The following is an 11,239-nucleotide window of genomic DNA, read 5'->3' as shown; positions in this document are numbered from 1 at the left end:
ATCTCTCTTGTAACTACGCAGTTGAAGAAGGACGGACCTGTCACTGGCTTGGAGCAACCTACTTCTGCCGATCGCTTTCCCCCCTCATTCTGGCCTTCCGAACGTTTCCTCTCTCGCCTCTTTTCGACTTTCACCGGCAAACATGAATACACGAGTGAGGCGAGCGAGAACCAGAGAGGAACGGCAACTGGCCGCAGCCTTCTGAGGGAGCAGGGTGAAATGCCCTTTCTGAATCTGCCTTTGAGTCGATGCTGGATTTAGCTAATCTCGCGGTCGTAGACAGTCCTCAACAATCTGTTGCAATCAAGCGGAGAAATGCACAGTGATACTATCAGACTAAAGCCACAGACTTGTTGATAGAGGCCCAGAGAGACGCAGAGACTGAGACAGGCGTACACAAAAAAAAATTCATCTATTCAGTACAGACCCACCTCTACAGATGAAACAGGAAAATCCATCTTGGCAAATGATGACGGAACTGTTTATACAACTGCACCTATATTATATATATATATACTAGAATTATATATATGTATATACATACTAGAGAAGATTGATGGAGATACGAACAGATACAAAGAGATGTCACGGAAGAAAGCGTAGGTCCTAGTGGATTTGTCGCTACGCAGAGAAGTAACGAGCCGCAAAGTGAAGACAGAGAAAAGATAAAATCTGCTGATGCCCGTCTGGAAGAAGGAAGGTGGAGACAGAACGCGAAACTTACTCGCTTCGCCGTGGCGTTGAGCAGCGCGGCTTCACGGCTCACGCAGGAGAACCGAGAGAAGAAACGCCTCAGTTTCGATTGGGCGACGCGTCAGACAGTGTGGAGGAGAAGACGAGAGAAAATGTAACAATGGCGCTACCTGACAGAGACGAGAAGGAGACACTGGAGCTCGCAAGTGTCTCCTGCCTCGTCCTCGCTCGACGCCGTACCGACCTCAGCAGTCGCACAGGAAGCAAACTGCATGCATTCGCGCGACAGCGGCTCAGCAGATGTGTAGAATCCACCAGAACTTTGCGTTTTGAATCGAGCGTGATCTTGTCTCCCTTGCCTGTAGAGAATCCAAGAAACAGATCGGGCTGTCCGGTTTCTTCTTCAAGAAGAAAATGATTCAGAGGACGACGAGAACGCTTCTGCGCCTGCAACAACAACGCCGGTCGATCTCTATTCGCTCGGGGGGGCAAGACAGCTGTCTTTACAGCTGGGTCGAAATCGAGAAACAGAAAACATCTGGCCAAGTTTCTTACATATTTTCAAATCTCCTTTTTCCCAAGCCCTCATGTGTGACAGGAAAAACGAGTGGATGAACATGGGGGGCGAGGCTGTGCTACAGGAGAGAGTCGTTCTCTGAAAACCTTCTTGCCTTCTATGTCAGACGAACGCAATGCTCGTCTGCCCGCGCCTGTCTCCCAACAGACTGCGGCAGGTCACGTCGTCGAACAATGGTCGTTTTCCACCCATTTTTCATGACAGAACATTGCTCTCCTTCTCCTCTCTCTTCTTCCGCCATGTAGGGAAACAGAGTCTGTTGGCCTCTTTCTCCTGCTGACCGGGGGATCGGCAAGCTGCTTGCGCTTTCCTGTTGAATGCCTATTCGTCGTCTCCTCTCTCCCTCTTGGGTCTCTCTTCTACTCTCTCGGGCTCTCTTTTCCTGCTTCGTGACACCCTCTCGCTGATGTCTCCTCCTTGTCTCTCTCTGTTTCTCTCTTCTTCTGTTTCCCCTGTTTCTCCTTTTTTATCACGCATCCTCTGTTCACCCGCCATGTTCTTTCCTCTCTCTGCTCTTCCTCTCCTCACGCTTTGACTCCTTTTCTACTCTCCTTCTCTCCCCCAACTCCGGGGGGACACCGGCTCTGGACAGATGGCTTTCGTTTCCCCGCAAAAATGCGCCTTCGCTTCTCCCTTCTCTTTTCGGTCCTGCTTCCTTTTCTCCTCCCGGTTCTCCTCTCTCGTCTCTCCCTCTTCATCTGGCTCACCGCTTCCGTCGGTCTCTCTCTGTCTGAGCCTCTTCGGGGCGGCCATCCCCACAGTGCCCTCCTCGGCGGAGACAAACGGAGACACCGCTCGAGTTCGTTTCCTCCCGTTTCTCAACTCGCCGCCTCTCTCCGCTGGGAGCCCTCTCACCACCCGCTGTCAACCGCCTTTCGCGCCAGCGCCGCAAAAGACTTCTCCGCAAGATGCCTCTTCTCGATCGGCAGGCATCTCTCTCCTGCCACGAGCAGCGCCGGCTCTTTTGTCTCTCTTTCTTCTCTCCGCGACAGAGACTCCCCGTCCCGACCAAGATCTGCGACGCAAGCTCCCGAAGGTCTCCGCCTCTCTCCCGCAGAATGCCTCTCCTCCGGGTGTACAAACATCTGGGGCGGAAGGCGTGAGGCGGTAGGAGAGACGGCGGGAGGGAGGAAGAGGACTCCCTTTCGACAGGCGGACTCGCAGACCGACGAAGAAGAACGAGGCAGCGGGAGAGCGCGACGCGACACCCGGAGAAATGAGGCTTCCCCGTTTTCTGCCTTTGTGTTCTGCGGAGGCGCTCTCTGGCTGTTGATGCGCGAAACGCAGAAGGGAACTTCGGACGCGACGCGCCGCATCGGGTCGCTGTCTGCACACTGGAATCGGTCGAGGAGAGGGCCAAGACATCGCTTCGCTCTCCGCTCTCTTTGCCCGCCGCCCTCTGTCACATGCTTTCCTCCTCACTCGGACTGTTCTTGTCCCTTCGCCTCGACTCCGAGCTCTCTGGGCCCTGTACCTACGCCCCGCGCTGTCTCTCTGCGTTTCGCTTCCGCTTCTCCTTCTCGTCTTTCTCGTCCTTCTGCTTCTTTTGTCTCCTCAGCTTGTCCTTCTCGTCGATCTTTTGCTTCTCCTTCTCCACCTCGTTCTTCTGTGTTTTCTCCACCGCGCGTCTCTCCCAAGTCCTCTCGGGGCCTGTGCGCTCGGAAGACGCAGTTTCTCTCTTCCCATCTGCCAGACGACGAGCGCGGCGTCCGCGAAGACAGCGAATTCTTCGGCGTTTCTCTCGCGGAAGATGTCGACTTCCTCTCCTCTGCGTCCACCGCCTCTCGCCAGCGAAGAGAACGAGACCCAGAGTCTGCCGGTCTCTCCGAAGAAGAAGACAAACCGGAAGAAGAGTTGCTGCATGCAGTCGAGCCGCGCCGAACAAAGAGAGGTTTCTTGATTCGATCGCGGGCAGCCAAGGCGGACCGCCGAGACGCGTCGTCCCCTGGAGGGGCGACGGCGCCAGGGCTGTGGGGTGACGCCGAAACATCTCTCGAGGAAGAGGCCTTGAGAAGGAGACGCGAGCGAAGCGTGCGTGGCTCGAGTGAGGCGGAGAAGGAGGCTTGGTCACATCGGCGAGAAGAAGAAGCTGCAGGGCGCTTCAAGGTCGGAGACGCTGCTCCCGATGTCTCGCTTCCGGAGTTCTACTACCACAACATCCCCCTGCCGAAAGGACCTCCAGACAACCCTGAGGACCCTCTCCCCTTTCCCTTGGACTTCATCAGCGAAGAGGAGAAGCAGGACATCCGGCGGATGCCTACGAAGGAAGAGCGTGAAGCGGACAGAAGAGACTACTTCGGTGCAGACAACGTTCGAGCGTACCATCTCTACAATCCCCACTGGACCCCCTTTCAAGGTCAGAGCAGAGAGAGAGAAAGAAGACAAGAATCGGGGGACAGACAGAGAGCGAAGCGACGAAGATGAGTATTTGTGACACTGCTCGAAAAAAACCGAAAAAAAAGCGTCTCTTTCCTGGGATCCTGAGTCTCTGTATCGCATCGCTTTTTCTAGAAGCAAGCATGTCAAAAAAACGGCGTCAGCTGCCAAGGGGACGGAGAGGAGCCCGACTCGTAAAACAGCTTCACGGAAGCAACGCTGCGACATTTTCGACCTCGCCAGTGAAAATCGCCTCCCGTCTGCTCACTCACCTTCCTCCAGAAGCAGAAATACGAGAGGCGAGAAGAAGGAGTCTGCGCCACTGCGCTCGCTCCTCGTTTTCGCGGCACGATGACTTCGGTGTTTTTCCTGTCGATCCACGAACGCAGTCTCGCACTCGTTCTGGCCTTTGAGACAACCTCCCGCCCTTCCCGACTCGAGCACCCGTTTTTTTCTGCGCGACTCGCTCGAGCTGTCAACATACTCCTGCGACGGAAGCACAGCCGCAGGAGAGTTCAGCTGCTGCTGCAGTAGCTGTTTACGAAGTCGCAGCGCTTGCCATGCGCTAGATACGCATTCCTCTCAGAGAAGAAGAGAGACGAGGAAGAAGAGACAGGGGCCTGTGTGGGGTTGTGTTTTTGTCCCCAGGGCCTTTCCGTAGAGAAGCTCGAGAGGCCTGTGTCCTTCGTGGTTTCCGAGGTTGTGCGTTTCTCAAGGTTGCGGCGTCGGGTTTCGCCAACGGTTTCGGCGAGACTTTAAAAGGGGCAGTACTTTTTTCTTTGGAGCAAACAGTGGTGTCTGAAGCCTCCGTGTTTCTGCAGAAAGCAACTACAGGCCTTCGCATAACTTGGAGGCTGCCGCGGTCGGCGACTTCGGGCAGAGTCCGCGGCGGCCAATGCGTGAAAGCGACATGGTGAGGAGAAGGGGGAAAGCGAGGAGATTCAGAGGAAGAGAGGAAAAGGAAAAGTCGATAATAGCGAGAGAAAGCGAAGAAAGGGATATCGGAGAAGAGGAGAGCAGCGAAGCGAGGAAAGAGAGAACAGGAGAGACCGAGGGAGAAGAACGGTGAAAAGAAGTGAGATGGCGACGGCGCTCGGGAAGCTCGCGGAGAGAACAAGGGGAGAAGAAAAGCGAAGAAGAGGAGGGAGCGGACAAACAGTTAAGGTGAAGGTGAGGACGGCGATGCGACGAGCGACAAAGAGTGCAGACAGAGGAGATGGAAAGAGAGAAGGAAGAAAAGAGAAGAAATGAGAAGAACGGAGAAAAAAAGAGAGAGGAGAGGGGGAGAGAAGAGAAACAATAAAAGAGAAGGGGCAGAGAAAGAGGAGGCAAAGGTAGAAGGTCCTGGACGAAAGGGGAGAGGTGCTTCACAAGCGATATAGAGGTCTCTGAGGCACAGTTCGAGTTTAGCACGAAATGTTCTAGAACGAAAGTCTCCCTAACTCACGTCATGTTTTTGCTTTTCGTCCTTGGGTGTTGATCGAGTTGTGTCCTTTCGTCTGGACTTTCTGTCTCCTCTGTTTTCCCCTCTTGTTGCTCTTCATCTCTTTCCTCCGTATTCTTTGTGTCTTTTCTTTTCCTGCTTCCCTTTCTTCTCTTTTCTGTTTTTTGCAGTTGGCTCGGGGTCTTTCTGTGTCCTTTTCACTTCCCTGGTTTTCACTCGTCTGCTCTGCTTGTTTCCTTCTACCTTGCCGTCCAGACTTTTCTTTCTTTTCTCTTTTTTCTTCAGGCGCAGCCGTCAGTGCCTTTCGGGTGGCGGGTGTACGCAGCGATTTGCCTGGCGAAGCTTCCCTTTCTTTTAGCCGAGTACGAGGCGAGAGTGGAGGCGCTGCTTGGAGAAGAGAAGAAGCTCTTTCAAGAGCAAACGCTGTGGCAGCAGCTGGACAGAAAGCCAGAGGCGGTGGCAGATCCGCGACCTCGCCTGCCTCTCCCGCATCCGCCGTTCCATGTGTGGGAAACATCGATACACCCGAGACTGCAGCTCCCGTTCATCGTCTGGGCGCGTCTGTCTACGCGCCTCTGCAACAGCTCCGCAAAGATGCTGGAGCTGTTTCGACTCGTCTCCCTGGAGAAAGAGAAACGGGAAAACAGATTCGCTTTCCAGAGAACCGGAAAGGGCATGGCTCTAGGCGACTACTTCGTCTTCGCCGCACCCACTCTCCACCACGCGGTCCGCTTCCTCGAATCAAATCCGAAACACAAAGCAGGCAAGTTTCCAGCGAGAGAGAAGCAGAAAGAGAGAAGGAGAAGAGAAGAGGAGAAGAGGAGAAGAGAGCGCATGGAAGGAGGAACTGCCGAGAAGAAGAGAGAGAAAAGACAAGGGGGGGAGCGAAACAGGGAGAAGAGACACTCGGAACTAGCGAGCCAAACGACAGAGAGAGAGAGAGAACAGCAAAGAAGACAGAAAACGAGGAACAAAGGAATGAGAAGTGAGATTTTCCTCCTTATGTTCTGCTCTGCTTTCACTCTGGATCCTTTTCAACCGCGTTTCATGGCTCTTCTCTGATTTCTTCTCTGTTCGTCGTTTCCTCTGGTTGACCCTCTTGTGCCTTCCCCACGTTGCTGCCGCAAGGCCGTATCTAGAGTCTCAGATTTCCTATAACCTGTTCGTCTCCCTTCTCTGGAGTGTGTCGTGCTCTTCTCTTCTTCTGCTCATTCATTCCTCTCACTTTACCTCTTCTCTCTTCTTTTCGCATCCCTTTTCTCGCACTCTTCTGTTCTCCCTGCCTCGTCTTCTCGTGAAGTCTCCTCTCTGTTCTTCTTCTCGCTTGGTCTCTTCTTCTCTGTCGGCGCATCCTCCTCTCCGATACACACACTGGCGCCGAAGAGCGGCGACAACAGAGGAAACACGAAGAGACCGTCGACCGGTAGAGAGCCCTGAGCCTTTTCTGGCTTCTTTCCTCTGTTTGCCCGAGTGAACGTCGAGGACCGTTTCTCTGCAGCCGCTCAGTTGCGCGAAGTGACAGGTTGCTTGTTTCGAAGCAAAGAGTAGAACGAAGCGCGAAGCGCACAAGTTGCACCCCAGACACGTTCGATTTGAGGTCTACAGTTTCGGGTCGCAGACCCCCAAGACCTAGACGAGGCGTCCGGCTCGAAGCACCCTTTGTTTTCTTCCGAAGAAGCCGGCAGCCAGAGCCTCGAAAGCGTAGCGGAACCTGAGCCTTTGCCTGTTGAGCGGATTCGCGTGTTTTGTGTGGAAGGGAGCGAAGCTTTTCGAGTCCATTTGACAGTCTGTGCCGACCGATCTGGAAGAGTTGTGGTTGTTCGTCTCTCAGGCAAACCTCCTAGTGGGTGACAGCTTTCGTGAATCCATTTAGCTCATCGCTAATCTTGGACCGAGTGGAAGGAGAGAGAGGGACGACTCAAGTGTGTGCGAGATCAGTCTCCTCGTCGCCGTGGGAGACGCCTCGTTTCGCCCCCGTGTCTGTCCTTCTCGGCTGTCCTGTTCAGGAGTCTATCGAGAAGGACATCTCTACGAGTTGACCGACGCCACGGCGGAACATATATTGCTTGGCAAAGGCGAGAGAAGAAGCGCCGAACGAGATGAAATCTACCTTTCTCTCGGCTTCTACCTCCCACCGCCTCCTCGTGCGCCGTGGCCAAACCGCGAAGAAGGCGAAACAGAGAGAGGAAACGACAACGCCAGCGAAGCTTCTTCATCTCCTGCGTCGTCTTCCTCTTTGTCATCTCCTGCGTCGTCTTCCTCTTCTTCATCTGCGGTTCCTTCTCTCTCTTCTTCTCGTGCTGTTTCTGTTGCGCCTGAGGCTTCCTCGGTGCGTTTCTCTCCTTCTGCCTCTTCTTCCGCGGGGGTGGGGCGCTCCCCAGCTTTGACGCTTTTGCAGGAGAAGCAGCTGCGTTTCCTGTGTCGGAGCAACTGCGTGGAACGTCGCTCTTTCCTTTTTTTTCCAAGGCCGGACTCCCCAGACAGTCTCCTTCTCCCCCCGGAACAACTCCTTCCGATGACGCCCGAGCAAAATGCGAACGTTTTTCAGCGCTGGCGGAGGCGCGGCGCGAAGGCTCGTGTCGCCGTCGTGGCGGCGAAGGCCGTGGTGAATCTCTTGAAACAGTGTGAAGTCTCTCAAGTTGAGAACCTCTCTGGCAACCTCTCTCGCGACCTCGAGTCGTGGCATGCGCTTCGGGAAGTTCTCAGGCAGACCGCAGCGTCTTCTTCTCGCGACAAGTCTCTCGAGTTCTCGCCTCAAACCGCTCCGTCGGCTCTGTCTCCTCAGTCTTCAGAGTCGTTCTCTCTTCACTTTTCTTCTTTGGAGGACGAACGCGCGCGACTCGTCTTCTCCGTAGTGCAGCGCGTGGTTGAGGAGACTTTGAATTCTCAGCCTTTCTGGGCTTCTCGGGGCCGCGGCAACTCTGGGGACGCGCCGGGAGGCTCTGTCCACGTAGACGGCAAAGCGTCTGAGCGAAAGGCGTCGAGCGAATCGGAGATCTTTTGGCAGAACAACGGAGTCGAAGCTTCTCCCGCACATGCCGAACGCAGCGCGCAGACATGCGCAGCATCCAACCATCTCGAAAAGTCCCCTCAAGTCGAGGAAAATTCGTTGACACGTTCAAACAGAGGAGCCGCCACAGTCGCCAGCACCGTGGACCCACCGCGGAAAAAGGAAAAAGAAAAGGTCCATGAGCTGGACAGAGAGGTGGAAAACGGCAGCGGGAACCATGGGCAGGGAACTGGCTCTTGTGGATCCTCGAGAAGACCAGAAAACCTTTTTCTGGATGAAAATGCAAAAGAGAATTTCGACATTTCCGTGAGCGCAGCGGCGGCCTTCGTTCTCGGCCTCGTTGCTGGCGACGACGGGCAAGGCGGCTCTTTAGCTGTGGCGAGAGAACTCGCGAACCTTGGGATGAAAAACGCCAGCGAGAAAAAAGCAGACAGCACCGAGGAAACAGAGAGAACGGACCGGTCGCAAGACGACAAAAACGAGGCCATAAAGTCATCTTCTCAGCCTTGGAACGAAACAGAAACGAAACAAGAGACACAAAGACCCTCACTGTCTTCTTCTCTGTCTTCTTCTCTTTCTTCCTCGTCTTCGCTCTCTTCTTCTACCGCCTCGGTGTTCTCTGCTTTGAAGTCGGCGGCGGCTTCCGCGGTGTCTGCACACCTGGCGGAGGAGCGCGAGCGGGCTGCGAGTCGCGCGTCGCACCTGCGGTCTTTGCAGAACGCGTCATCATGGGAGAATCCTCACAGTCCAATGACGACTGAGAAGGAGGCCGCTGTTGAGTCGCTCTTGTTTTTCGCTGAAGACGACGAAGAGGCGAGAGACTTCTGTCGGCGCCTGCCGTACACGCGCGCCGGGGTGTATCGCTCGCTGTTTCTCGCGCATGCGGTCAAAGTGGACTTTTACGGGAAGGCTGGCGAGATGGTGATGCCGAATCCGAGACACACAAAGCTGGAAGACGAGGACGAACTCGAGGTCGACGAGGAGGCGATGTGCGTGGAGAAGGTCGACCTCGCAGACTGGATTATCCGAAACAAATTAAATGTGACTGAAGACGCGGCGCACGATCTTGACAAGCCTTTCTACCAGGACTACTTGAAGGATTGGGCGTACCTGCACCTTCCCGAGGGGCAATACCTCAGCGAGCCTTTCCACGCCACGGGACAAGACGAAACTGGAGACATCCCAGATCCTCCACTCGTAAGAAACAAACACGAATATACATATATATATATATGTTATGGCAGATGTCGGTATTCTACTTATGTAGGTGAAAGTCGCCATCTATACATATGATATATATACGTCGGTGAAGATGTCGATATCTATGCGGGTGCATCTGTCTCTCTGCGGATGTATGTATAACTCTCGCTGTATCCCAGTGCTGGTCTGGATGTCTCTCTGCAGACATCTCTATGAGTATATTTATATATATATATATATAAATATCTATATGTAAATATATATATGTATATTAGATATTGACCTGCGTACAGATGGCTGTCGGCGTTTGGATGGCCAACTGTGCGTCCGTGAGCGTGTCTGTATACCGACCTCTGTCGAGTTGCTCTGTTTCGCGCGGAGGCGCATGTGGAAAAGGGAGTCGTCGCCTTGCGTGTACATGGCCTGTTCGTTTTAGATGACGGCGCTTGCGGCAAATCGGGAGGAAGATCACGCGCGCGACTACCGCCCAGGCGTGTGGCTGTACAAACCGGAGACGAAGATTTTATTCAACGACACAGAGACGGGAGGCCTCTTGATCGGCAGCGGCTTCGATGGCACGTTCTCCTGGGAGAAGCCTGTGAGCAACGCGACGATGACGCGGGCGTTGATTCTGATGGAAATGGCGGCGGAGCATGTACGGAAGGGTCACTTCACCTGGACAGACGAGCACTGGAGCGCGACCTCGAAGCGCCCACACCTCGAGACGCACTTGTCTCAGGAGGAAGAGGCGCGCGTGAGATGGGGTCTCGAAGACTTCGACCTCCACCCTGACGACCTCGACCCAGGCGACCATGTCCCCTCAGGCAAGCTCGAGAAGGGAAAGGAGAGAACGGAAGTGGGGAGGGGACGGAGAGAAAGAAGAGAGACTGCGGAAGAGAACGAGGGAATCCGAAAACGCGAAATGCCGCGCAGGACAGGGTACGGACACATGAGACGGGCGGGGGGGGGGCGCGGGGGGCGCGGGGGGGGGGGGAGCGCAAAGGAGAGAGGCGAGAGAATGCAGAGAAAAAAGAGAAGAGCGAAACCGAAAAGGAGACAGACCCAGTGAGAAACAGACGAAAACCGAAAGAGGCGAGGAGAGGTCAGAGATCAGAGAGAGAGGCGAGGAGAGAACAGATAGAGGAGCAGAGATCAGAGAAAAGAGAGCGAGAGCACAGCAGACGAGAGATGTATGGAGAGAAGCCAGTGTCGCCTCGGGGCATCACCGTCAGAGTCCCTCATGTCGTGATCATTTCGCGTTTCTCGGATTTCTCAGGAATGGAGTACCTGAACCCGCAGCTGCTGAAGAGCCGGTCGCCAGAGTACCAGCGTCTCGTGGAAGACCCCGACGTAGCACATAACGTTCACCAGGACTGGCTGGCGCGCGTGGACAGAGGAGAGGCAACTCTGAACGAAGATCCCTTCAGACTCGCTCCGGAACAAATTGATCTGCGAGAGAAATTCAAGAACCTGAAAGACCTGGACGACGAAGATCTACCCGATGTCGCCCTCTGGAGAGACGAGGGCGAGTGAAACAGACGAAGAGAAAGGGAGAAAAGAGAGTCGAGAGAAGCAAAAGGCGATGCAGAGACAGAGATTGGCGAAATCGGGCAGGAGAAACGGAAGAAAGCGATGGCGAAGAACGCGATGGCGAAGAAAGCGAGAGCGAAAGACAAAAGAGGAGAGAGAGAGAGGAGACAGGGGAGGATGGAAAGAGGAAAAGAGCAGAGGGAAGGATAACCAAGTGGAGAAAAAAAGGTCCAGGAACGAGAAGGCCGAACGGCATTGAGGAGACGTCTCATCAGCATTTCTGCTGAACTGGGAAAAGCATTTCCCCGAAATCGCTCCTCTAGGCGATGCGAGATTCGCGGGTCTCGAGTGTGTGTGCGTTGAAGAAATGTTTTTTTAACCACTGGAGAAGACGCAAGGGTCGTCAGCG

At 54.4% G+C, this 11,239-nt stretch overlaps 1 protein-coding gene across 1 annotated transcript; it reads left to right on the top strand.

Moving 5' to 3' along the window:
* Window positions 1-1,105: 1,105 nt before the first annotated feature.
* Window positions 1,106-11,188, top strand: TGME49_247680 (hypothetical protein). The gene is made up of 6 exons (XM_018780836.1): window positions 1,106-3,626; window positions 4,468-4,559; window positions 5,376-5,853; window positions 7,097-9,297; window positions 9,737-10,124; window positions 10,577-11,188. The coding sequence occupies exons 1-6, from the start codon at window positions 1,886-1,888 to the stop codon at window positions 10,831-10,833; spliced, it is 5,157 nt and encodes a 1,718-aa protein (XP_018634974.1). The 5' UTR covers window positions 1,106-1,885; the 3' UTR covers window positions 10,834-11,188.
* Window positions 11,189-11,239: the final 51 nt, after the last annotated feature.

Source organism: Toxoplasma gondii, chromosome XII (genome assembly GCF_000006565.2).
Source record: "Toxoplasma gondii ME49 chromosome XII, whole genome shotgun sequence".
NCBI lineage: Eukaryota > Apicomplexa > Conoidasida > Eucoccidiorida > Sarcocystidae > Toxoplasma > Toxoplasma gondii.
The sequence above is the reverse complement of the archived record's forward strand: the minus strand, read 5'-3'. Positions and strand labels throughout refer to the sequence as shown.